The sequence below is a fragment of the Anomalospiza imberbis genome, chromosome 1, assembly GCF_031753505.1.
Source record: "Anomalospiza imberbis isolate Cuckoo-Finch-1a 21T00152 chromosome 1, ASM3175350v1, whole genome shotgun sequence".
NCBI lineage: Eukaryota > Metazoa > Chordata > Aves > Passeriformes > Viduidae > Anomalospiza > Anomalospiza imberbis.
In genome coordinates this window covers 23,763,459-23,791,022 of record NC_089681.1, presented here as the reverse complement: position 1 = coordinate 23,791,022, position 27,564 = coordinate 23,763,459, and the positions used below count along the sequence as shown (strand labels likewise).

At 41.1% G+C, this 27,564-nt stretch overlaps 1 protein-coding gene across 2 annotated transcripts in view; it reads left to right on the top strand.

The window, feature by feature from the left end:
* LOC137470877 (neural-cadherin-like) overlaps nt 1-27,564 on the top strand; it is a 55,319-nt gene that overhangs the window by 26,084 nt on the left and 1,671 nt on the right. The window contains exons 11-32 of one of the 2 annotated variants that reach the window (XM_068184667.1): nt 1,756-1,928; nt 2,025-2,192; nt 3,113-3,362; nt 4,609-4,736; nt 5,893-6,079; nt 6,215-6,358; nt 7,990-8,273; nt 9,195-10,812; nt 12,711-12,804; nt 13,574-13,758; nt 14,333-14,565; nt 15,560-15,837; nt 17,469-17,683; nt 17,978-18,105; nt 18,939-19,066; nt 19,265-19,397; nt 19,479-19,659; nt 22,583-22,749; nt 23,425-23,689; nt 24,574-24,754; nt 26,172-26,425; nt 27,324-27,478. In XM_068184667.1, coding sequence (XP_068040768.1) covers nt 1,756-1,928; nt 2,025-2,192; nt 3,113-3,362; nt 4,609-4,736; nt 5,893-6,079; nt 6,215-6,358; nt 7,990-8,273; nt 9,195-10,812; nt 12,711-12,804; nt 13,574-13,758; nt 14,333-14,565; nt 15,560-15,837; nt 17,469-17,683; nt 17,978-18,105; nt 18,939-19,066; nt 19,265-19,397; nt 19,479-19,659; nt 22,583-22,749; nt 23,425-23,689; nt 24,574-24,754; nt 26,172-26,425; nt 27,324-27,478 — 5,549 coding nt within the window. Of the gene's footprint in view, nt 1-1,755; nt 1,929-2,024; nt 2,193-3,112; nt 3,363-4,608; nt 4,737-5,892; nt 6,080-6,214; nt 6,359-7,989; nt 8,274-9,194; nt 10,813-12,710; nt 12,805-13,573; nt 13,759-14,332; nt 14,566-15,559; nt 15,838-17,468; nt 17,684-17,977; nt 18,106-18,938; nt 19,067-19,264; nt 19,398-19,478; nt 19,660-22,582; nt 22,750-23,424; nt 23,690-24,573; nt 24,755-26,171; nt 26,426-27,323; nt 27,479-27,564 lie in introns of those variants that run through there. The other variant, XR_010997284.1, reaches the window with a different exon arrangement.

Here is a 27,564-nt window from a genome sequence, read left to right as displayed (position 1 = left end):
CTAGCATGTTGGTCAAATTCCTGATTTAGCCATGTATCTTATCATCTGTCTGCAAAACAGACATTAAAGAAATGCTTAACTGTAGTAGGGATGGTACAGTAAATGTTAAAGTTGTGCCAGCAGCAAGCAAAGCACATGAAATGAGATAGTGCCACCATTCCAAGTAACTTTGTCTTTTTTATTACAATGCAATTTAACAGAACTTGACTGTTAAAGACAGCATAAATACACACACACGCACACACAAACAAAAACATAACAAAAAAAAGGAGAATTTTACAGTGATTTATGGCAGTTAATTCAATTTTCATGAATCTGTCTTAGTGCTGGTAAATCTCTTGTGAGATTAGCTTTGTCTGTTACTGACACAACAAAGACAAGAATCCCAGAACAATTAAATGATACAGGGACAAGTCAAGCCAATTAAATGACACAGGGATGACTGAAGCCAATTAAATCTCAAACTACTGCTCATGGAGCAAGTGGTTGGTGTTGTTTAAAGTTGTACTGCTCCACTACTACACACTGTAGACATTAAAGGAGAAGACCAAAACAGAAAACATGACAGCTCCATAAGTAGTGTGCAGTTCTGATTATCCCACACCAAAAATACTAAAGGACATACATATAAGGGAGATTAAAGATATGAAATAGTTTCTGAACAAGACGTGAATTAACAGACTGACTGGGTCGCCTAAACCCAATGGCAACAGCCTTCCCACTGTCAGTTTTAATACACTGAGCTGGTGGAGCCTTACTACAAGGAAACAACTCAAAACCACAATCAGGCAAGCACACGTAGCTATTTGAAGGAGGAATTGGGACTGGATGGCTGAGGATAGAGAGAAGAGCTGGACAACAATCAGTGTAATGTAAAGATGAGTGTGGAAGGAAGACAGCTGGCAGGGATGCAATAGTTTCATATGAAACTGTGACTCTCACAGTGGAGGGGAGCAGGAAATGACTGCTCATGATTTCCCATCATTTTGTTGGTGTCCCTTCCAGAAATCGGGCTTCAGGAAGACAAAATTAATTACTCATCTGTGCAGTGGGCTCTTCAAACGCATGACTTTGCTACCAGATTTTTAGATGACAATTACCTAAGCAGGTTCAAAGAAGGATTGGTCTCTCTAGAACTACAAGCAGAAAGACACGACCTCTGACACAGGTGGATTTCTGGGAACAGGGAGTGAAACCTAAGGAAAGAGATATACATAAAATGACCATTGCCCGTGCCCTGGTCAGCTTTTCCAAAACACTGGGGGGTTGGAGGCATCTTCTCTGTGACCTGAGTCTTTATGCTTTGCTATTACCTAGTGCCTCCCACTGGCAGCGCTGCCGGCACCACTCACATTCAAGATTAATTCAATTCACACAGAATTGCCTTTGTTGCCAACCTGCTTTTATTATCAGCTGAGCCCAGCAGGCTGGGCTGTGGTCCAAAGCAGTGGGCATGCGAGCCACTGTGGGGCTTGCCAGCGCTGCTGTGGAGAGGCACCAGTGCTGGCAGCAGCAGTGTCACTAAATCTGCATCACCAGCAACTCACTTAACAATCCAGCGTGGCAGGGGAGAGGTACGGGGAAGCTAAAAGAGGACTATAGACACTGTTGGGGACAATACTTATAAACTGCCTCAGTACAGAAGCGTTTAGTCTCCCATGAAGGGAACAATGATGTTTTACAGGGGTATTTCTTTACAAATACAACCTGCTAAACCAGAGCAGACCTGCTGACAATACCTTTGTCTTTTCAAAGACTTCCTTAGTGAAGACACTCCAGTGGGGATGAGCTTCCTCCGAGTTGCAGCTCACGACAGTGACCAGGGTGTGAATGCTGCTGTCACATACTCAATGTTAGAGCATCAGCTGGAATACTTCCAGATCAACCCCAGCACAGGCTGGGTGTATGTGAATGGCCCACTACCCCAGGTAATGTGAGACTCTAGCCTCTCAAATCCATTGCAGAGGGTTAATCTCTTGGTTTGTACAAAATATTTTTCAATTATCCTCTGCCTTTGTTTCTAGACAATGCACATTAGCCGCTATATTGTAGCGACAGATGGTGGGAACAGAAGCAGCACCGTGGAGCTGACAGTGACTGTCACTAGTGCACTGAGCCAGCCACCCCGCTGGGAGCAGAGCACATACTGGGTAACCATCCCCGAAAACACCATTCGTGACACCAAGATCGTGGTATGTTAAAAGCTTGACTACTTCCCCCCCCTCTTCATTTCCACTTCTTCCTCTGTTATACTTTAAGTCAGAAGTTCACAGATGCCCGCTCTGCAGCCTTACTGCCTTGCATTATTCCCTTATGAGCCTTCACTGCTCTGCACCCATTAAAGTTTGTCAGGTGTACCTGTCACAGAAAAGGGTGGCATTTCAGCTGGCAGCAGTTTTCCCAGTGAATTCTTACATTAATGGCCCTCAAGGTGTGCTTCCACAGGAGCAAGACTTATGTGCTGCCAGAGAAGGAAATTCTTGTGTATTCCCCCTAAGAGCCATCTCTTCACTCCTCCATCCTCAGCGGGCTGTGCTATCTGCTTGTGTCTTTCTTAAAGCCTTCCTCAGTTTAGCCTGAGCGTGGAGTGACATAGTTTGCTTCGGACTCTTCTAACTCAAACCAATTCCTTTTTAACCCATAGAGACTTAGTCTTTAAGGACAGAAGACTTAGTCTTCTATATATTGCCACATAATTCCTGCCTTCCTCCTCCTGCATGTAATATTCAAGCACTTGGAAACAATCTAGGGTTTGAGTTTTTCTTCTGTAACTTGCTAAGTAAAATGTACAACTCAGTGGAGAAATGGTCTCCTTATGGATCAGTTTTGCTTTGGAAGGAGGAGAGAGGAGGGATTTCCTACACCTGTGCTGCAGTTCTGGCTTGGCACATTTACAGGCAGATAAATTTCCTGTTGATTAAACACCGGCACCAAACCTAGATATTGTAAAATAAAACTCAGCTCTTTAAATGTTTCTATTTTGTCTGTTACCTGAGTCATACAGGCATGTATGTTCTTGGAGTACATACATGTGTGTATGTTTCTGCCATCACACTCAACACTTGCAACCCCGTGCTTCATGAATGTATGTGGTGGCTCTTTTCTTCTTCAGACCATCAAAGCCACATCCCCTCTTGGTGATCCCAGGGTTACGTATAACCTGGAGGAGGGTCAAGTTCCAGAGACTAACATGCCAGTTCGTTTCTATCTGAAGCCAAACAGAGCTGATGGATCTGCTTCTCTTCTAGTCGCTGAACCACTTGACTTTGAGACTACTAAGTTTTTCACCCTGACAGTCCGGGCACAAAATGTAGCAATGACTCCTTTAGCTTCCTTTGCCACTGTTTGTGTCAATATAACAGGTAAGCTTTGCTGCTGTTCAGAAAAATGTTCTTATTATTTTTAGTATAATGCCACAAATTAAGGTAACATCCATGAAATGCCAACCAACCTCAGAATGCTTTGTACATTTCTATACTGTAAAAAGTTATGCAGTCATTAAACAATGTCTGAGACAGTTCCTAAGTACTACTATCAAATGTGGAAATGTGTGCAAAAATGGGCTGTTTGAATGTTTAGGCAGCACGGTGCCTGGTTCTGCAAAGGTAATCAGAAAGTTTTTCTTTCAAAAGGAGGAGAAATCTAGTACTTGTTCCCAAGCTATTGAAAGGAGATGAGTATTACTGGAAATAGTCTGTGCTATAAAAAGAGAAACAGCTCAGATAGGCTGGGTTTGTGTTGGATATCTGTTTAGGGGTTTTTGTTACATTCAGTATTTTCCATTGCATACTTAGGTTACATCTATAGAAATAAAATTTATCCTTATGATAAATGCAATTTTCAAAAATTTGATTCAAACCTCCTTATAATAGGATCTTTTCATAAGGCTCTGTTCCAGTAGATCCACATAAAACTGTAAAACTGATATTAATCCCTGCTTTTTGCAGGATTAGTGGAGTTACTTTTGTTATGCAGACATTCAAATGAAAATATGAATAAATTAAGTCTCCAGCAAAAACATTTGTCTTGCCCACCAAAATGGAAATGAGAACGGGGTAGTAATTTGAAAGGGAATTCAACTTTCCTGCTTCACTTTATCACAGCATTGTCCTATCTTTCACAATCCACCAACGCAAAACCCCTTCAGGCTGTAGAGCAGGGTCTGAGCCTCCTAACATTGTAGGTTATGGACCTTGTCCCAAAAGGTTTTTCCTGTAGTGCAGCTATTGGTACCAGAATTTGGCAGAAACTTCATTCTGCTCACAGGAAAAAAAATCCTTTTTCAGTAATTTAGTTGTGGATGAAAGCCCTCCTGGTCCTGGCATTCATGGACTTAGTATATCTCTGGTCAAATCATTAGCCACTATCTCAGCTGGGATTAGGCCACTGTCTCTCAGAAACTGCCCAGTGTCTATAAAATGCCTCCAGACTGCTACCATGAGAATGGGAAAACCCAGAGCAGGATTGCTTATTACTATAAACAATGTAAGTTCTTCCTCCAAGCAAAATACACCTGTGGGAAAAAAAAAAAAAAACAAAAAAAAACACAGTAAACAAAAAAGTTTACAAATATTTTCTTACCATGATCCTCATCAACTCCTTTTTCAGATGTCAATGACAATGTTCCATTCTTCATGTCTTCTAACTACGAGGTGTCTGTGCCAGAAGGAGCTGATGTTGGCACGTCCGTGGTTCAGATGTTAGCTATGGACTTGGATTCTGGCCTACATGGAGAGGTTTGACCTTAATCCAGTTCTTTTCCTCACAATACTCAAGTTGTAGTACTGTAAGTAGTGAGAACGTGCAGTCAGCTGATGGCAGGGGATGAGCCACCAGCAGTTCTTACGGCACTTGTCAAGCATTTGTCTATCTTATGGCTGGTGTGCATCTCATGGGATGCAGGCAGAGAAGATGCTCTTCGTGATCTCAGGGTCCTGCAGCGTGGCAGCTCATCCTGATCCAGCAACCATCAAAGCACTGCTGCATGATTCTCAGGGTTGCTCCCATGACAAGACAAGTGGATGTGGCTGCAGGACATGTTTTCAAACTCCTGCCTCTTTAGCTCATTTTTTAATTGACCATCAGTGATTATTGGCAGTTATTCACAGCCTTTTAAATATGGTCAATTAAATACCATCATTGGTCAAACCAACACTTGACCATCATAGTAATAATGACCCAACCCTAGGAAAAAGCAGAGTGCTGAAGGGAATTACTCATTTTCTTTGCATTTTCCTGAACCATTTCTAAAAATCTTACTAGCTCTTCTGTGAAGAAACTCTAGCTAGTGGGGACTCTGGGAACTCTGCTCATTTTGTAGCGTCTGGAGGGCAACCTGTGTGGTAGAACACTCTGGTGCTGCTCTGGGCATGACTTGAGGGTGGGGATGGAACTGGTGTTTTTTCAGAGAAAGACCTTTATTAAAGGGAAAAATGTGAATAGCTTTCATTGGTGGAGGTTTTCATTTACTCAGTCTTGTTGAACAGGACCCAAAATATTAGCTTTTTTTTTTTTTTTTAAGATCAGAAGCACAGTGGATTACTAGAAGCTGAGGAGACACCAGGGAAAATGCCAGTCCCTACATTCTCTCTCCTTCTGTTTTTCATGATCTTTCTTAACTGCTCCTACTGGCCACTGTTGGAGATTAGATACCGGGCTTGATGGGCCTTGATATCACTGGTACAGATGTTCTTCTGTTTGAGAATTCTGCACTTTCTGTATCAAAATCAACAAAAGACTTAAAAAAAATATGTTCAGATGATCTGTCTTTCCTCAGAGTGTTGCTACTTTGCAGACAGAACCAGGAGGCTACTGAGGAAGGGGGAGGTCACAGCACTTGGACATACAAATGAAAATAGAAAATGTAACCTCTTTTAACTATTTCCTTTTTAGGTTCACTACTTAATATTAAAAGATGCTAATGAGGATTATCAGTTCTTCACCATTGAACCTGAGACAGGAATTATTTACACCCAGGCATCTTTTGACAGAGAGAAAAGAGCCTCTTACTTGATTGAAGTTCAGTCTCAGGACTTATCAGAATCTGCTAGACCTGGTGTTCATGGGCAGCCCAACACAGGTAAAACTAAGGAATTCTATATTAGGCTTTTTAACTTTCATAGGCTTTGCAGGTATGTGAGCTGTTTGGAATGATGCAAGGTATTCCACTTCTGCAATTTCTACTCTGTGTGCTCCTCTTGCATCTCCTTCTTAGACACTGCCTACGTGAGGATTTTTGTCAGCGATGTGAATGACAATGCTCCGGCATTTCCTCGGCCAGTGTATGAGCTCAGCATAGATGAGGACAGGGATGTGGGAAGTCCTGTTGTGACAGCAACAGCAGATGACAAAGATGAGGGTGAGTGGAACGTGCATGTCTTTTTAAGTTCTTTTTGTGTTAATGTGTGTTTGTGTGTAGGGTAGGGCTACTTCTTTCATGGGCAAACAGCTCTGCATTCAGGAGACAATTCCACATTTCAAACATTTGTAAAAGTGAGGAGAGAAGTTCTGGGTGCATGTGAATGTTTTCTTTACCTGGGTGCTCAGGTTTGTAGTGCAGAGGTTAAGTTAGCTGGCAATGTCTTTGGGGCAGAATGAAATCACCTGGAATTGCAACTCTGCTGTAACTTTATACTCACTCTTTCCAGAGCACATGCTGGCTTTTTACTGACTCCTGTGCTTTCAAGATCTCCCTAGGAGTCAGTTCTATGTACCACTATTGCAAAAAAAAGAAAAAAAAAAAAAAGTGTGCTTTTTGGTGAGCTTGTGGGTTAAATATGCTTGTGGAAGAATCTGACAAAGAGTGGAAAATGTGGCATGGCATGGCTAGAAATGAAGTCAGGAAGAAAGGGAAAGTCAGACCCTCCATTTGGGCTCACACTGACACCAGCTCTGATGGTGTGAAGCTACCCCTACTGTGTGGTGAGACCAGATGGGCAAAGCCAGTCCAATAGCATGTACCACTAGTCAGTCCCTGTCTTTGCATTTTGGTTGCTTTTGTGAGCTGGTCCAGCTCAACCTGCTGAGGAGAAACAAATCTATTGGTTAAAAGAAGGCAAGCTGCTGACAGAGCCCAGATGAGAGCCAGAGGGATGTGCTGCTGAGAGTAGGTGAGAGCAGTGCTGCAATGCCTGTGCCTCTTAGTGCCCGTGAGATAGGGGTAAAGCAGCCTTTGGAACCAGCTGCTGCACTTGGGAGAATTTGACAAAAGCTGCTAGCAAGTGATGCTCAAGCTTTTGCTGCAAAGGCAGCCAAGTCCTTTCAAGCACTAATGCTGAACACAGCCTTTTCACTTTCTAGCCATCCATATTGCTCTAATCTTGTCATCCACGGCTGACTCACAACTTAAAAAGCTGAATGCTCTTTTTGGTCCTAGCAGTTCACCTATTTAATTTAGGAAACTGCTTTGTATACTGGAATGCAATGTATTTTTTACCTTTCCAAATAAGTAAACAGGAAGCACTAAACTACTTGTTGTTCCTAAATGTTTTGCAGCAAACAACTACTGTTGCACAGGTGGAACGTTCCAAGATGAATTCTCGCTCAAAATAGAGGACTTCTGTTATATTTTAGCACCACCCAGTGGTTTAAGAAAAAGTTAAGGAATACTGGCATTTGAAGTGAGAGACTTAGGAAACATTGAGTAAAAATAGCTTCTTGTATTTTCATAGTATGTTACTTTTTTATTATTGGCAAATGAGTGCACAATAATTTAGAATCACACAATTTCTCCATTATCAATCAACAAGTGCTTGTCTGTGTCTGTAAAGTATACTTGTAAATATAAATGCAAACCTAGACTCCCATCTACCACACACAAAATCTTCTAATTACGTACACAGATCATTCTGTGTAGGTTTTTATGTTTTATCTCACACATGCACCAACAGTCATGGAAAATAAGGTTTTTCTTGGATACATGTCCATTGTGCATAGCTGGATTGAGCATTCATAGAGTGAACAGGGGGCAATTGTTTCTTTCTCTTATAGGTGCAAATGCCAAACTAAGGTATCAGATCACTTCAGGAAATGTGAAAGGGGTTTTTGATGTGGAACCTGAGATTGGAACTGTCTTCATTGCTCAGCCTCTGGATTATGAACAAGAACAACATTATGAACTCCGGCTTGTAGCTTCTGATGGAAAATGGGAAAACCACACACTTATCATCATCCATGTTGTCAATAAGAATGATGAAGCACCAGTCTTCACTCAGAATGAATACCAGGGCAGTGTCTTGGAGGAGCTCACTGATCTGCCTGTACTCGTCCTGAAGGTAAAGCAGTTTCCACAAAGCAGGGCAAAACCTGGCTTTATGTTCAGCTCGATCCCATCCATTCACGCAAATCCAAAAAGATAGTTTATTTAGGGTGGGTGAGGCCTGGTATTAGGACTTAGCTAGCAACTTTCTGTAAAGAATAGAATAAAGTAAACCTGGTAATTTTTCGTGGTGGACTTGCTCTCTTCACCTACATAAATAGCGGTTGGTTTTTGATCCTAAGGGTCTTTTCCAAACTGATTTTAAAATTATTTGATTCTAAGTATTGAAAATTGTGATAACTTTCCTTTACAAAGAAGATTTGTCACATTTTGAGTAACTGTCTAAGCACAGAATGGTTTTGGCACATGTACTTCACGTATGTAACAGTTAATTTTATGCTACCAAATAAACTTTACCAGGGATTGTTCTTGGACTCCAACTCAATCATCTTCATTGTTTTGTTGTTAGAGCAGTTCTTGGTAGGCCCAACTAGTAATCTCCCAAACAATCCCAGGATGCAAATCTGGCCTGTGCTGATCATCAGCTTGGATGCATGACCTGTTTTCACAGCAGTCTGTAAATTCAGAGAGAATCAGCCTCTGCTTGCCTTTGTATTCCAGCTTCAAAAATTTCACAAGGAATATTTGCTCAGCAGAACTGTTATTATTTTCACTTGATTCTTCCTACATTTTTTTCTCTTTCCAAAATATACGGGGAAGTAGAATGTATTAGTCTGTGAAAATGTCCTCTTTCTGTTTCTCTAAGCAGTACATGATGTTTATTGAAAGAGTACTTGAATGACTCAAGCAAATAGATGCTTGCTGTTAAAATGTACACTATGCATTTAGCCTGCACTGTAGCAGCTGCCATCAATAAGAGAACTGTGATTTCCCTTTTTTTTTAACATAAACAATTGCCTGCTGTGGCTTGTTCCAGGTTTCTGCAACGGATCCCGACCAAGCAGCTGATCAAAATGCCATTAACTACTCCCTGCACGGGCAGGGAGCCAGCAACGAATTCAGCATCAATGAGAACACAGGTGAGATCAGCGCACACAAAAGGTTAGACCGGGAGAAGCGAGCGACGTGGCGCTTTCTCGTTCTTGCAACGGATGAGGGCGGAGAGGGACTGACTGGCTTTGCAGATGTGATCATAGAAGTGAGGGACGTGAATGACAACGCACCCCTTTTCCTCTGTGTGTCGGATGGCTGTTTCACAGGCCACATCCCTGAGGACTCTCCGGCTGACACTCCTATCATGGAAATGACAGCAGTGGACCTCGATGACCCCAAGGCTGGTATAAATGCTGTGCTAACATACAGTATCATTCAGAATGTCAAAAATGAAATTAATTTGAACTTGTTCTCAATTGATTCAGTTAGTGGCACGATTTCTACAGTGCTTGGGTCCTTGGACCGTGAGAAGGAAGACAAATACCTAGTGGTGGTTGAGGCCAGAGACGGAGGAGGGCTCATTGGGACAGGCACCGCCACTATTTTGGTGACTGACGTGAATGATCATACTCCAGTCTTCCTGCAAAGGATTTACACAGCATTTGTCTCCGAGAACGCGAGTATTAACACTGAGGTGGTAGTGGTGTCTGCTGTGGACAGAGATGAGGGAGAAAATGCCATGGTGACATTCAGCATTGTTGATGGAGACAATGACCACAAATTCTCCATAGAGACAGATGAAGTGAACAACTGTGGGTTTATCCGACTACGCAAACGGGTTGACTTTGAGAAGCCTCACGAGAGGGTATTCAATTTGACTGTGAAAGCAGAGGACATGGATTTCTTCAGCATCACTCACTGTGTGATCTATGTGGAGGACTCCAATGATCATGCTCCTGTCTTCTATCCCCAGGTCTATGAAGTGGCTGCACTTGGGGAAGATGTACCAGTTGGCACCAAAGTTATTCAGGTTTCTGCTGTTGACTTGGATTCTGGCCTGAATGGGAGGTTTTCTTTCCACCTGCTAAACAAGTCTGATCCAGGTGGCCAGTTCTCTTTGGCTAGTGATGGGTGGCTGATGGTTGCAGGATTGCTGGATTATGAGACAGCAGCTCAGTACCAACTCATTGTGATTGCCACTGATATGGGACAGCCCCCTCTGACTGGCAGTGCCACTGTTTTAGTGACTCTGCAGGATGTAAATGACAATGGGCCAGAGTTTGAGGCACATTATAACCCAGTGGTCTGGGAAAACACAGCTTCTCCACAGGTTGTCCAAATGAATGAGACCTCCACACTGCTGTATGCCAAGGACCGAGACACTGCTGCTAATGGAGCACCTTTCTCCTTTCGCCTTCTCAGTGATTTCGATAGCCTGACCAGCTTCACCCTGCAGGACTTCCACAACGGCAGTGCCGTGCTCACTGCACTGCGCACCTTTGACAGGGAGGTGCACAAGGTGTTCTACCTACCCATCCTGATCACAGATAGTGGGATCCCACCCATGAGCTCCACCAACACCCTGACCGTGAACATCGGGGACCAAAATGACCACCCGCATTCTGCTGGCTACATGGAGTGTCTCATTTACAGCTATGATGGTAAATCACTCCCTTATGTTTGCTTCCAAGTGTGACATAAGACCAAAAGAAGCAGCTTTAAGTTTTACAGGAGGACTCTGTCCTGTTCCACGTAAGCTGTTAGTAGAGGTGCTACTGAAGTTTGCTTAAACCCCAACAGAGAGCAGTAGGTATGTGGGGCACAGGTCCCTGGGCCACTTGATTTGTGGAAGACAGTGAGCCAGCCTTGAAGAAGGAGCATAACTGGCTGCTTTTTTTGGCACTTTTCTGTCAAACTTGAGTAATGATCTCTTGGTTTCAGATACAGTTTTTCAGCAGCGTTAACATATCAGGGGAGAAAAAAAATCACCAAAGTTCATAATGTTGCTGAGAAATGATGAGTCTGAATGCTGAGAACCTTCTTTCTCCTCCTTAAACGTTTTTCCTTCTCCTGACTGAATTGAATTTTAGTGTGTACACTTAAACTGAACTTTGAATGAATGCTGAAACATTCATCTAAGTCTTCAGCTGAAAAATGCTGTTATGGGGGAATTTTCTGTGAATGCTGGCTACATACAGCGTGAGAGAAGCCTTCTTTCCCTTCCTGCTTTGGCAATTTGGCAGCAGTATTCTTGTGATCTGGTGCCCCCCATAATAAGCCTATCAGGAAAATAAAACACACAGGTAAAAATATTTTGGGATGCTTGCAATCATGTTGGCTCAGGGCATTCCTTTCTCTTCTACTCTGCTCTGTGTCCTATGGTTTGATAGGACATTAAATGGATTGTCTATTGTGGCACATTAGGAACTACTTCTGAGTAGATGTTGTTCACATTTATTTGTACTGAAACATTGTACTGTCTGTTGCACGATTACTCAAGTTCAGCTTATTGTTAAATTGAAACCAAGTCTGTTTCTATTTGCTGAGAAACTCTGCCTCTGGCTTAAATACCAAACATTTTCATTAAGCCTGAATTTCATTTTAGTTGTTTCTTTCATCGGTACATCGGTTAATTTCTGGGAGGGACTATTCAAGACCTCAGATCTTTGATTAATTAAAATATAAAGGAGAGACAGAATCAAAAGGTTACTATCACACTGTATGTTGCATTCATATCTTGTGGGAATCAAACACCAGAGCTTCCTGTCTCCTGCAAAATATCTAGTGAATGTCACCACAGTTGCCAGAGAGGTACAGTTTTCTCTCCTTGCATTCAGATCCTCGGTTGTTGGTGTTTGTGCTGCTCCTCGTCACATGGTAAAGTCCCACATTTATCCTTTTTGTGTGTCCTTGATTTTTTGTTCAGTAGGTTTATGAATTCAGATAACTATTTCCTTCAGAAGTAAGGAGGAACCTTTCCTTCAGAAGTAAGTTTTGTAAATCCAAAAAATACTAATTTGTCAGTTTTGCTGAGAGGATGCAAAACCAGCAGAATACATGCACCTTTCCATCTCACCCCAGTCTCACCATTTACTCAAAATAAGCCTGACCACTGTATTTTGGGCATCCTCACTATCTTGCTGTAATTTCTACCTTGCTGTAATTGCTATTGGTTTTGCCCTTTATAACCCAGTCTGCATTTTGGATGTTTATCCTGCCAAACAAACAAATCCTGTCTAAACCACTCTGTAAGTTGGTTGGATAATGCAGATAAAATAGTAAAAATTTTCAGAGGTGGCTATTCTTTCTTCCTTCCCATTGCTATTCATTGCAGTCACCTGTAGAATTAAATCTATGTAGTCATACAGTGAACATGTGATAAGCAGGGCACCATGTGGCATTTGCAAACCAGTGCATATCTCTCGAGAACTACCACAACAATTTTTGTAGAGGTCTTAGGCTTACAACACATGTGCTTAGACCAGAACATGTTTGTGAATGTGTGAGAGGTCTGACTGTGAGAGGTCTGACTGTGCACTTGTGTGCTATGTTGTTCCAGGTATTCTCCCCACGACTGTACTGGGCCAGGTCAGTGCCCCTGATGCTGACGACTGGGATCGCAAAATCTACCAATTTGAAGGGAAAACATCAAGGTATTTGGAGAGAAAAATGGGAGTTGCGTAATTTTTTTTTTTAGAAAACTGAGCACACACAAAATCATAGCAAGTATTTGCACTGACTTTTTTTTGAAAACGAGAGTACAAAAGCATTTTGTTGGTTAGACACTTCTGTGTGCAGATCTCCAAAAACCCTTCTGAGTGTGAGGCTGCAGTAAATTACACTGCATGCCAAACCAGTCTGCTGCCCATTGCCTCATGGGCCAGAATTCTAAATTCCTGTTCACAGTCACACCCACAATCTGTATCAGTGAGCTGCTACAGGAAACATACCTACTAACTTCTAAATTCCTCCATCCAAGCTCCTGGTGTTTCTATGTCACCACTGGTTTCAAGATTGTATTTATACTAGATGAATAGGCTTGGGAGCGTTTGGATTGTGACTGGGCCTGAGATGTACATGTGCCACTCAGAGGTTTTGACAGAGGTGTCATTCTCAGTGAATATATCTACACTAGGAATTTGCACTATTTCCAAAGTTATGGCTATTGCAGCTTTAGTCTTCCCATACAGTTAATACAGCATAGCAGCAGGAAGAAACCTTCATGATACACTGATGAAGAGTCATTAGGAGCCAACAGGAGACAATGTAAAAAAGTTCTATTCTGCTCTGTCCCTTCATGAGGGAACATATCTGCCTTCTTTAATAAATAAAAAGTGGTTCAGAAAAACCATCAATGATGATAACTAGTACTTAGCTTTTGGACTTCTCATAGCTTGTTCCTTGGCTTAACTCTTATTACAGGTACTTTATCCTTAATGATAACTCAGGTTTGCTGACTATTAAAGAAGGAACCCCACCGGGAACATACAACATAAGAGTTAGAGTCATTGATGGAGTCTGGCCAGATGTTATCTCCACTGTAAAGGTTATAGTGAAGGAAATCAAAGATGAGGCCCTCCGTAATGCTGGTTCTGTACGAATAAAAGGTAGGCAATGTGACCAAGTACGGTCTATGTCTTTAGTGTTACTGCTGTGATACTTAGAATTCTGCTTAGAATGCCCTTAGACATGGGATGAGAATTAATAGTTTTCTAGGTAAGGATTTGCAAATGCATCTTTGCATGGTCCTCTGATGCTGCATGTGAAGGAACATCTATGGAGAAAAAAGACAGCAAGGAAAAGTTATCTGATTTCTATACCAACTTTTTTAAAACCCAGCAACTTCTATTTCAGAAGAGAAACTTTATTTGAACAAGTGCCTGCCTGAAATTAACCAGATTCTTTCAACCTTTGTGGAAAAGCAAAATCTTCTTAAACATGTTTCTGATTTTAAAAAATAATTTTAAAAAATTGGAAATTAATAAAACTCAAAAAATTTCAGGACACACAGGTTTAGCAGAAGCAAGCACAGAAAATTTCAGAGCCTAAAAATTAAAATACTCCTGAATTTGCAGTTGAGTCCATTTTCTGCAACCTTATGATTTATTCTGTGATGCTCCTCTCTTTTATTGCTACAACAGTTGCAAGAAACGTGTGTCAAATTTTCAACTGCTGTTACAGGTATCACACCAGAGGAGTTCATATCCCAGTCCCCTGAAAAACAAAGTAAATACTATCAGATGAAGAAGCTGCTTTCAGAAATTATCTCAGTTCAACTGGAAAATGTTCACATTTTCAGTGTACTGAATAGCCCGAGTCCAATCCGAGGGGTTGATGTTTGGTTTGCAGTTTATGGTCCACCTTATTATAAAGCAGAAAAACTTAATGGCAATGTAGCAGCTTCCAGAGCCTGGGTAAGTATCCATCCTGTGTATGAAACCACAGCATCCTCCCATTGTGTCTATTCAGGTGATGTCCATTGCCTAGTGAACGTGAACAATAAGAATGACTGAGGGAATAATGTGTGATAGATTTAAATAGATAGTTTTAATCAGTAAAATCAAGCAATCCTTTTGCACTTATACTAAAAGTTTCAAATTCTAATGTTCTGAAAGCCAGACTCTAAATACATATTAAGTCACCTAAACACAATACACTTTTAGTACTGTAAACATGTTTTTCCTATTGAAAAGACTGTAAAACACTGTATAAAGAATGTGTTTGGCTGTTGCCTTTCTGCATGATGCCTTAATGTTTCAATTTTTAGTTCTCTAGTTGAAACTCCCGAAAATAAAACGTTTCAAGTTTCTAGACTTAAAAGAGCAAAAGAGCCACTCTCCAGTACAAAACCAGGCTGGAAATATGTGTTTAAAATTTAGTAAAGTTCCTTTCCCTCTAGCAAAAAAAAAAAAAAAAAAAAAAAAAAAAAAAAAAAAAACCCAAAAAAAAAAAAAAACATTGACAGGAGTTGAATTATTTGCACTGTTGGAAATGTGTTGGTGCAGAGCTGTACCAACTCATTCTTGCCAGAAAAGATATTTCTTCACTATCCAGTACCAATTCCCAGTATCTTTAAGTCAGAAGTTCAGATAAAAATATAGTTCAGATGCCATATAAATAATGCATCAGAACCATTAGTGATAAAAAAAAAAAAATCCACTCAGTCTCTAATGAATATTGACAGTATTTTTGCCCTCAAAATGCTTATTCATGCTGTAATTGACTTACACCAAGGCTTTGGACTTAACAGATGCCAGACTGAGCTGCCTTTGGCTGTACAGGGTGAGGCAGACATTGGAAGGAATTGGCACAGCAACCAGTTTTGAAAATAAATAAGACTTGGGATTTCATTGCTGTCACTGGTGAACTTAGTGGAAAAGTCAAATGAATGCAATTCTTCTTCTTCAGCTGGAAAGCATTCTGGACATAAATATCACCCAGACTGGCATTGATGAATGCGTGACTGCAGACTGCACTCACAGCGGTGGATGCATCAGTAAGCATGAACAGAACCATGTACCAACCATTACCACAGCTGGAAGTGTTTCACTGGTGTCTGTGACAGTCCTGAGTCATGCTGTGTGTGGCTGTGCTGCTCGGGAGAATCCTCATCTTTCCTGCTCCTCATACCAGACAAACCCTTGTCTCAATGGTGGCACATGTGTGGATACTGATTTGGGCTACAGGTTGGTAAAGCTTCATAAGGTGTGCAAACACAATGCATGTAATTCAGGCTGTAAGGAGGATGAGTCAAAGCTTCAGGAACCATCGCTGCATGTCTTCCCACTGTGGCAAATCTAAGTTTTGTTATATTTCACACACAGGTCTTGCAAAAGAACCTCTATTCTCAGGTACATATGTTTTATGTTCAACATGGTCTCCAGGAAAACCTTGGGAACATTCCAGGCTGCACCAGTTCCATTAATGCCACACTGCAAAGTATTCTAGTTTGTGCAGCCTGCCTTAAACATTTTAATGCTGTTAAATGTTTTAATCACATCTCTTACATCACTTAATAACCTCTTCCCCACATTTCTTGCCTTATTTGTTTCTCCAAAAATGAGATCTCATAGATAAGATAGTATACAGATTTTAAAAAATGATAGGACTGTACTAGCTCAGAATTAGCCTGATCCCATTCCAGAATGTGGCTTCCAGCATGTTTGCTTAAAAGCAATCATCCCAACTATAGGAAAGCAGAAACACTGACAAGTGTCTTCATAGCACCCTTGGTAGGGGTGACAGGACTCAGACTGAAGCTGCAGCAGCTCTTGTCATGCTAAAGTTCTTATTGCTACTCAGATATAATCAGACAGGGAAATTTTGCTGCCCAGAAACTCTAGGTAGGCTCTGTCACCTATCATTTGTTCAGCTCTGAGGTTTCTTTGCTTTTGCTCCATTTTCAGTAGTTTTGTGTGTCATCTTTCCCTGCATCCTACATTCTGCTCTCAAAGGTACAAGCAATCTATGGGAAACAGAAACTGAGAAATATGAGCCCAACTGATCTCCCTTCCTGTCCCTCTGCCCATTTCTGTAGTTCCTTTGGTTTCCCACTTACAGGTTCTGCTACTGTCATACTGTGGCTACTTTTTTTCTACAGAGAAAGAACTTGGAAAGTATTCTGGGTCTCTTGTTTGATAGTGTAAAAGAAATAAACTAGCAAGTATCTTGGCAGTAAGAGTGAAGAGGTCAAGGTCTGTGACTGCCACACCGCACTTCTTCTGGGTGATATACCCTTCCTGCGGATACTCTGATTGGATACAAGCAGAATTTTTTTCCCAATGAGAATAATCAACCATTGTATTAATCTCCCAGGGAGGTGGTGGTTTACCCAACAATGGACACTACCAGGATGCTAGGCCATCTTGTCTAGATCATTCTTTTGCCAAGAAAAGTTGGACCAAATTATACTTGAGGCCCTTTCAACCAGGCATTCTATGATACTGCGATACCTTTGCTTTTCCTGTCAGCATTACAAAGCCTTCAGACAAGCTGGTAACTAAGCCTAGTGAAAACCATGTTTTTCTTTTTTTATGCTGAAGACATAAGAGATTTTCATGGCCTTTATATATTACAACAGGCGCATCATTTACTCAAAGAATATCCTTGCATAGACATATTATAATTTAGACTAAATATATATTGTGATTGTACAAACAAGTCAAAACATTTTTTGAAGTTTTGCTAGTGCTTTACCTATACTATGGCCTAGGGAACATGGAGTTCTGTGTTTAAAGAGGAGAGTCCTGTTGTCAGAAGAGACCTTTGCATTTTCTGTTTGCATGGTGGATATTTGCTTTTATTTTTTATTAAATAGATGCAAATGTGCTGCAAATTATCATGGACCAGACTGTCAGCAGACAAAACACAGCTTCAGAGGCCACGGTTATGCCTGGTTCCCTCCTCTTCAGCCTTGCTTTGAGAGCCGCATCTCCTTAGAGTTTATCACTGAAGTTGTTGATGGCCTTCTGTTGTACCATGGACCAGCAGCACGAGGGCAGCCTGGAGAACAGGAAAACTTCCTTGCTTTAGGTTAGCACCTTATAAAGTATTTGTGTTTATGTGAAAGTGAGAGTCTACTTAGTTCATACGTTTGGGGTTTTTATTTTTAAAAAGGCTCAGAAAGTTACTTTTGGAGAATAAAGAGAATGCACAATAGTTTGCCAGTATGCCTAATTCATATCTTTGTGTCACTGTTAGAAGCTGGACTTTTTTCAAGCTGTCTAAAGATCTTCTCCAACTAAGATCTAACTGCAACAGCCACTTCAAATTCATTTGAATGGGAACATGGTTACTGCATATCCAATAAGAGTCTTTCCTTTGCAGAACTCTCTGGTGGTGTCCCGTCGCTGACTGTGAGCCACAGCTCTGGTGAGCTTTTCCTGCAGCTGTCACAAAAAGTTAATGTTGCAGATCGCCGCTGGCACAATATTAAAATTATAAATGATGGAAAGGCAAGTGTAAATATGGCACAGGCAGCCCTGTGTAAGCATTAATTCATGTACCTAGTTATTCCTTCGAAATCCTTCCTCCCTTCTGTAGAACTCAATCCATCAATTTTCTATCATCTCTGAAATGGCAGGGGTAGAAGTTTGTCAGTTCAGACATCCCCTTAGTCTTGAAGTAATGAGGCAGAAAAGGCCTGGAGAAGTCTGATCCAGTTATGAAATTGGCCATGCTATTTCCTTTCTTTAGTTATCCTGCCTGCTGCTTAGACAACAGGGTTGTGATAATCCATGGGATAAATGCTTCCTGATGTGATTGAGTGAAATATTCGTACTTTATCTGAGTGAGAAGCCCTGCCCCAGCAAGAAACCTGAGATGTGTAGCACAAAGGAAGTAGATGTACTTTTGTGTACAGGGACTATCTTGCCAATATAACACTGCAGAAGGCATCTGCTAGGCTCCCCCTTCTCTCCTACGTAAAACAAGCTGAAGGGCAGGTCAGGATATGGGATACAGCCTGACAGACCTTCTGCTATGCTAGGTTACCTCTCTGTGTTGTGATCTTGCAGAAAACTCCAAGAATGTCTTATGCTCCCTCTACTATGCCCATGACTTGGCATGGTCATGGCAGAGTCAGATCTTTCTTTTGTGTGGTCTTTAGTTACATGCCCTGTGCGATAACTTTCCAGATTAGTATGTGGAGTATTTTATTATTTTAACAAAGTTTCCTGCACTGTAATTACTAGTTACTATTCTATCTTCTGCTAAGTGAAAGAAAATAGGTAATTAAAATATATGCACATCTCTGGATATAATTGTTTTAAATGATGCCTTTTTCTAGGAGGTGAAGCTGATTCTTGACAACTGCATGAATGTCTCAGTTAGAGACAATGGCAGTGTCACTAAGAAGATTTCCCAAATGGATCTGTCTGCCTGTGAAGCCTCTGGAGAGATTGTGGGATCTCAAAGGTAAAAAAAAAACAACAAACAAACAAAAAAAAAAAAACCACAACAAAAAAAAACCACAAAAACACAAAAACAAACAGAAAATTAAAACACAACTACTCAAAAGAGCTACAGAAAAAGGCGGGGGGTGGGGTGGTGAAATCAGCCAAGCTGCTGTATTTTGCATGGCACTAATTCTTTCTTTGCCTCCCTCCTCTTCAGCATGGGTAAGCTCTTCAGTGGCCATCAGCCCCTGCAGCTGGGTGGAGTTAAGAAGACCTTGCCTTACCGCGACTCACAAAGGCACTTCAGAGGGTTCGTGGGCTGCATACGCAATGTCATCGTTGACAGTAAGGTAGGGCCACAAAGATCAGTTTTGGTTTACTGCTGATAATTGTAAGCACCTGCTGTGATGGTTTTCTTTGACCTTTTCCAGGTCTATGATTTAGAGCACCCTGCAGAGTCCCTGAACAGTGCTCCTGGCTGTGTCCTTATGGATGAGATGTGCCAGAGTGGTGGGATGGCCTCCTGTGGCACCCATGGCAAGTGTGTTGGTGGCTGGGATTTCTTTCGCTGTGACTGTTCCCCAGGATATGCTGGATTAGCATGTGAAAAAGGTACTGCAAGTTCTAGGGAGAAATTTGTGGTGAGGATCTGTGGGAACAGCATCAGACACTCTGTTCCAGTGTTCAAAGTCATACTGCCATGACTTCAAACGGAACAGAATAATAACACCATGACCATGCTGTATTCTGGGAATGATTTAGATCTTCAGAGATGTAAAGATCCTGCTAACTCTTGTTAAATAAAGGTAATGTCGCAGATGAGGGTTATGTTTAGAGCTGCTTTATTTTGCAGGGTAGGGAAATGGTCAGACAGCTTGTTTTGTTGTTTTTATCACCAACTTATTTCTCAGTGGTGAAAGGGGAAATATTCTGCATTGTGCCTTTTACCTCTGCTCAGGCTGATCACAAAATGAAGTTTAATGAACATGTGAAGCCTGTGGGCATAACCCTCTTGTTATCTTCAGACCCCATTTCCCATTTTAAAATGGTGGTAATTGCATTTACATCTGTCATTAGAATGAATTGCAAGTTGACCAATGCCCCTAGACCACAGCAGTGGGTGTATGTAGGGGTATAATATCAGGCTGCCTGCAACAAATGTGTTATTCTGTACAAAGTCAGCATGAAATATGTATCAGAGAACAAAAGCTTCCAGTGGTGGATAATGAAAACCTCAGAGATGTTGTAAGAAAGTGAAAAATTTTAACAAAATTCAAAAGTTTTGGAAATAAATTATTTAACTCCTAGTAGCCCACATCCATGTTCGGGGTATATACAGGGTATATACACTTGAAGCTGCTTTTGTCCCCTCTATCTTAAAACCTTCATCAACCAAGCAGGAATCAGAAGTGTGTGACAGATGTTTATTGGGACTTTACCTGCCTCTAGGTACAAGGTACAAACAACACGGTTGAACATAACAGTCTGTAAAGAGCACCAGTGGCTCTTAACTCTGGGGGCTTCTGTTGGAAGAGAATTATCCCCCTCAGTCCTGTAGCACAGAATTATCCCCCTCAGTCCTGTAGCAGAGAATTATCCCCCTCAGTCCTGTAGCAGAGAATTGTCCCCCTCAGTCCTGTAGCAGAGAACTGTCCCACTCAGTCCTGTAGCAGAGAACTGTCCCCCTCAGTCCTGTAGTTTGAGTGAGCTACAGGTGAGCATGAGCAGCACTGAGCAGCTGGAAAGGAGTGCTTTCAAGCTAGTGTTGGGTCAATATGTTGGAATTAATGAATAGGACAATAGTGCATTACACATATCCTTTCAGCTCAATGAACCCAATTTTCCTTGTATACAGAACAATAATACCCTATGCAGGCAGCCAGACCCTCTCTTCTTTCTCCATCTGCCATACAGGACTTACAAAAGTGTGACAGTAAATTGCCCAGTGGAAGCCCTGTCTGTCCAATGAGGGGGAAGACTGGAATTGTAACTGTTATGGTCTAGGCCTGGAACATTCACTGTTTAAGGTGCTTAAAATTACCAAAAAATTGGTTAATATAGTTAAGCTTTTTGTATTACAGACAGATATACTGGTTTATAAACATCTGCCTGGATTCAAACCCTACTCGGTTTTGAATTTTTTTTAAATGCTGCTTCAGAAGCCCAGCTGCTGTGTTGGTTCTACCCCTCATTACTGTGCGACAAACCAAGGGCTCAGAAAGTAATTGTTCAAAATCTGCAAGTCATATCCCCATGTAACAGAAAAACTTTGATTCACACCAGCTTCTTATTGGGCTGCAAAATGCTGGTGTGCAGCTGGTGCTTTATGAATGACTGTGACCTGCTCACAGCAAGGAGCAGACAGCTGAGGACAGGAGTCTCTGGAGCATCTGAGGAAAACCCATGCCTGCTCATCAGCTAGAACCTGCAGAGACAGTGAACAAGAAAGAACTGGGTTAAGAAAAATAATGGGGGGGATGGGGGGGAAACCTAGAGGAGAAAAGAAAATATGCTTTAAGGAAGGAAAGAGAGAAGACAAACAGTGAAAGGAAAAGAGAGTACAGAAGTTGTCTCTTGATCATTTGATATTTCATGTCCTGGGAACCAAACTAAATGCCCCAGGATGAGCTGGGTACTCTTTGGATTTCTACTTGCATAACGCTTATGTCTGATGAGCTGCTGGTAACCCAGTGTCTGTCCTGTCTATTAGCTAACTTGAACTATCTCTTATTTGGTGAAAAGAAGTTTCTTTTTTTCAACTAAGCTTGGTCCAAAACAGATCTAGAATTGATGTCAGCTAATGAGACTGAAATAGGTGCCTTCTCTGCCAAGAGCATCAGGGCCTGGGTAGTTTAGTGGTGTTTGATTTCCGCAGAAGTGTGCAGTGCAACTTCATCAAACTCTCTGCTGGACCCTGGGTTCCTCAGAGGGATCGGGAAACAAATAATTATAGTGCATTTTCCCTAGTTAAAATAGTAAACTCTAAGTTAATCTCCCTTTGTAGTTAAAAAAATCCTGTGCTTTCCCTGAGGCTTTCTCTTGTGCCAACTGAAATGGAAAGAAAAGTGCATATTTTCTAAGAGCGGGGGTTTTAATCACAGGACTAAACTACTGAAGGAAACATTTGATTCTCCTCTTTGGTTGGTTTTTTTGGGGGTTTGGTTTTTCTATTTTTCAGATCAACATGAGCTACTTTACTGGAAAATATGCTTCCGATTAAAAAAAAAAAAACAAAGTGATTTGGGCATAGTGTAGAAGTGATTAGGTAGAACATATAGTTTGTAACAGGCAGATTGCAAGAGATAGTATCTAATTGTCCCTCTCCTGCCTAAATTCTGAATCCTTGATTTGTTGGTTTTCTCTTAATTCCCTTTGAAGTGGGACAGAAGTTGCTTTCCACAATGCTTCATTGTATTGCCAAAATTCCTTAAGATCTAAAACTCTGACATTCAGAGCTAGTAATTCTCAAAGAGCAGAAATCTGAGGGACCAGCCATTTCTGAAGTTTTCACTTTGATTTTGTGTGCTGTGCTCAGTTCTTCCAGAATGGGCTTTCGGAAGGGATAGCTGGATCCATTATGAGCCAAGGAGCATCCTCAGCACTCGAAGCACACGGATCCAGCTGCTGGTGCGCACCCGGCTCTCCCACAGCACCCTTCTCAGCTTGGCCTCTGCAGATGGGAATGGATACATCCGACTGGAGGTGAGCAGAGCTGTTCTGTTTGTGTGCTCTCAATTTGTCATGGAGTACCACAGCGAGAGAAAAACATGCAGTTTCTGATTAAAGACACTTGTTCTGTAATGTAATAAAGAGCAAGAATTTTCCATATGAGGGTAACTACTCTCATTTGTGTTGTCCTTCTCAGTATTACTCTTTCATAGCATAAATTCTAGTTTGCACTGCCTGTAAAATGTCCATGTGATGCATGTGAATGAAGAAGATTGTTCTGCTTGTCCTGAACAATCAGACATTTTCCCCTGCTTTTTCCTTTGGCTTCTCTCTCTCTCCCTGTCTGTAAAAATTGCCTCTACATTTTTGTTGCTGTTGAAAAAAGCTGTCTGGACTATACCAGCCAGAGAGAGGCTAATTATTCTAATTGAAACAGGAGGGTCTGGTGGGAAGACTTAGAGGTAGATATCAATAGGGAGAAGACTGATTAAAGAGTTCATGTGAGTTAGAAGAGTAGCCTGTAAAAAAAACAGTTGATAATTCCTGCACCTGCTGTTTTCTTGTGGTAATTTTCTCTCGGAATAAAACACTTAAAAATAAGAGTGCTATTTCCATTTTAAAAACTCATATCCGTTTCTTGAGGCAGGACTGTGAATAACATTTAGAAGTGCATTTCTGTTATTAAAGGTCTTTGTCATCTTCTTCTAGGTGGTTGAGGGTTTCTTTAGTGTTAACTTCAGTTTGGGGGACAAAAATCACTCTTTGAGAATGAGAACATTACGTATAAACAATGGCCAGTGGGTTCTTCTGACCATGGAGCGCTACAACAATGAATTTACCCTGCGTGTTAACAGTGGTGGAGGTAATCAAGAAATCACCTCTGTCTTGGGTGTGAATAGATGGTTTGAAATGGATTGGGCAAGCATCGTGCTAGGAAACCGCCTTCCCAGTCATTCAGAGAGTGATTTCCAAGGTAAGTGATATGATGGATTCCTAAAAGGGGGGAGTTAAATCTTGAAAGTGGCATCTTTGAGTGTATTGGATAGTCTAAAACCCAGGTAACAATTCCCATATGGATTACTATGCCCTTCCTCTACTGGGGAATTCATTGTTCAACCCTATGTTCTATCGTGTCTGGTTCTAGTGAAGATGTGAGATTTCCTGTAAATAATAACAAATAGCACTTCAATTTTTTGTTTCACAGAATCATAGAATGGGTTGGAAGAGGTCTTAATGATAATCTCATTCCAAACCTTCTGTCAGGGGTAGGGGCACTTCTACTAGGTCAGGGTTTCTCATACCTCAAGCAGTGTACTCATCGTGTGATCTTCACTACTGTTTTTGCCTTGGAAGGATTTAAGGAACAGGCAAAACAACTCTTGGCAGGAGGAGAAAGAATTACAAGGCAATTTGTGGTGCTCTCTCCATTTCCTGGGGTTGAGTGCTGAGACTTTGAGATTGTCTTTCAACAAGACAGCTTTTTCATTCTGTTGCTTTTAGAACAGCCCCACTTTTAAGATTATATCTTAAATCTAAATTAATTTAGTGGAGCTGTTCTGATTCATAGCACAATTCTGCTGAACAGTGGTATTGGTACAGTGCAGCTCTCCTGGAGAAGTATTGTCAATCTGTAGATTGACCAGAGCGTAATGCGGACCACGGGATGCAACAGCACAATAGACACATGTTCTGTAGCTCTCCTAAAATAAACCCGAGGAGTATAAGGATATTTTTAAACAATTTTTTAAGTTTTCTTCAATGCTCTAAGTTCTCCTGCTTATGTGCTGGGGGCAAGGCTTGGGGTGGGGAAGTAGCTAACTGAATGTACTCCTGTGATGCTCCTCTGCTTTGTTGCAGGCTGTATGCGTGATGTCCAGCTGGATGGTCAGCCACTCCTCGTGGAGGGCAGAAGCACAGAGTTCGGATTAATTTTGAGGCGGCAAGGGGTCACCATGGGGTGCCATTCCAGTGCCTGCAGCAGCCAGCCGTGTTACAGCCCCTTCCTTTGTGTAGACCTTTGGAGAAAATACGAGTGCCGGTACATGAAGCTTTTGTTTTCATCCAGGGATGGCTGGGAAGCTCTTTCTTTCCACCTTTGACCAAGCAACTTGCTTTTAACAGTGAAATTCCCTGGCCAGAGAGAGCCATTCTGAGGGCAAATCCTTCTTTCCATCTCATCTCCTATCATGGACTAGACTTGCCTTTTTCTGCAAGTTTGATATGGAACCTAATCACTCCACCTTTTTTTCCATGCTGAGAAGATCACCAGGAGGCCAGTGAGAAAATGAAATGTCCTTTAATAAAAGGTGGATTGCAAAAGCTTTCGTCTGTCCTCTGCATGAAAATACGAATATAGTGTATATACACATTTACATTGTATAAAGACAGTGTATGTGTGTATATACACATCAGTATATACATATATGTATATAAAAATATATTTTTAAAATAAATATATATATTTGCATATTGCAAATACAATACTTATTTACATATATTTCCTGTAAAGAAGTTGAAATTATTCATAATTTGTATGAAACAATTAGACTTTCAAAATTAGTTTGTCACAAAACTGGATTCTAGAATTGGCTTCCCAGGGCCAGAGCCCAAGCCCAACAGCTGTTATCCTACATAGTTAATTTCTTGGAGAAGATCCACTATTTCAATAAAAACTTCAAAATATTTATTAATATATGCAAATCAAAATACAGGCATTTCTGTTTAAAAAACCCAAACATAAATACATGCAGGACTGAGAGGAGGAGTTGCTGGAATTGTTGGAATTCAGACAAAATTTGGCACTTGTGAAGTCTGGTGATTCTTTGCTAGAAGAGGCTGCGAGATGGTTTTAAGTGTACCTGGGGACACTCCATTCTTCAGACTGCTTCTGAAAGAACAGTATTAAGTCTCTGCCATTTTTTCAGTAGAATTTCTTCTTTGGATTGCAGAAAGAAAGTCTGTGACCTCACACTATACCTCCAGGGCCTCTCCAATTACACGCAAGAAGAAATCAATCTTAAAAGACAAGACGAGTCATTCTGAGGAGGTCAATGATATTTCTCCCCAGGGTCCAAGGGAACATTGCTAAACTTATACCATGTGCTCACTAGCTCTTTGCCTATTGATCTCAGCTGTCCATTTTCTTTTAGGGGTTTTGATTAGAACATGGATGTAGAAAAAGGGTTAGTCAGAAAGTGATGGCTCCCTCTTTTAAGGAAAGAGTGAAGCTCTTGTGCATATCTTCTGTATTAGGAAACCAGAACATGTGTTCATATTTTCATAAGTCTATTAGCTCACTAAGTTAGACTTTCCATGTATTTCAAACTTTCAATGTGGATTTGTGGTTTGCTTGAGAATAATTAAACTTTAAAGAAACAGTAACAAACTGCACAAAACAACATACAGCTCCAGATGCTTTGCTTGCCTATAAGATATCATTTGCTTTGGTTGTTCAGGTGCCCAGCTGGGAAAGTAGAAGTGACTGACACCCTTACAGGGCTCAGACACTGTACCTCATCCCCTTGTGGACACTGGACCTGTAGGAATGGGGGTACTTGTGTGGCTCAATCCCACGACAAGACTATCTGCCAGTGCCCTGAAGGTTACAAGGGAAGATGGTGTGAAATTAGCCAGGTGAAGGCTGGAAGACCTGTTGGACTAAGCTCTGGCTCTATTCTGGCAATCAGCATGTGCCTCCTTGTCTTCCTAGGTAGGAGATCATGTACCCTTTTTTCTTATTTTTAATCTTGTACCTTGTTCCACTGAATTAAGTCTGCTTTACCTTTGAGTGTTGTGATCAGTGTTTTGCCTTTTCTGGAGATCACTATTTGAGGAAGCTAAGAGACAGACATCAGCACATAGTTACGTTTTATTTGCTTTGAAGACACGTCTAGCAAAGTTAGGACTTTTCCAGAGTCACTTACTTTCAATCCTTCTTAAGAGCTTTCCATCTTTGTGAGCAACTCTGTGTGCAGCCACATCCATTTGAAACTCTCACCTGCTCTGAGCCCTTACGTTTATATTAGGGAGGACCTACAGCTACATATGCTCTTCACATATTAGGAAGGAAGAGATCTAGAAAGTTCATGGTCTTAAAAGGCAAGCCTCATTAAAAATGTGGGCATAGAGAAATGTTCACAGTGTGTCTTGTGTCTTTTTTCAGCTGCACTTTGGCTGAAAAATTAGTAACACCATATAACTGTGTTCATGTTGATAAACTGCACAGACATCTCATAATAGCAAAGACTCCATGATTATATTACACTTGTAACCTTCATTAAAACAGTGGTTTACTTACTTTGGGTATCTTATTTACTCAGGATTGGTGAAAGGCCAGAGATTGGCCAAAATGCCTTCTATTTAAATGGATCCCTTTAGGTAAGTAAAATACCCTTTTAATGAAGTTTATGATGTAATATACATAGATTATTCTTTACATTCATGAATTTTTGTTGTTTATATCTTAATAATACTCATTTCTTACCAGCAAATTTAGTTGTCAAATTAAGAGTTGATTTAATATCTCATGAACCATATAACTACTTGTTTATCATGCCACGTATTTTGTCATACATCATATAACAAATATGTGTCTTTATTTCTTCCAGCACTCTTGGTTTCCTACACAGTGTGGAGTCAATGGGGAAGTTCAGGGTTTCGGAAAGGAGGAATTTACCACATTCCTGAAGAGCATGAAAGCTGGGAGGATGTTAGAGAAAATGTCTTCAACTATAATGAAGAAGGAGGTGGAGAACGTGACCAGGTATGATGCAGCTTCAGTCCAGCTTTGCAAATCCAACATCTCCTCACTTTCCTTTCCCAGACCTTTTAGTTAACTTATTATCAAAT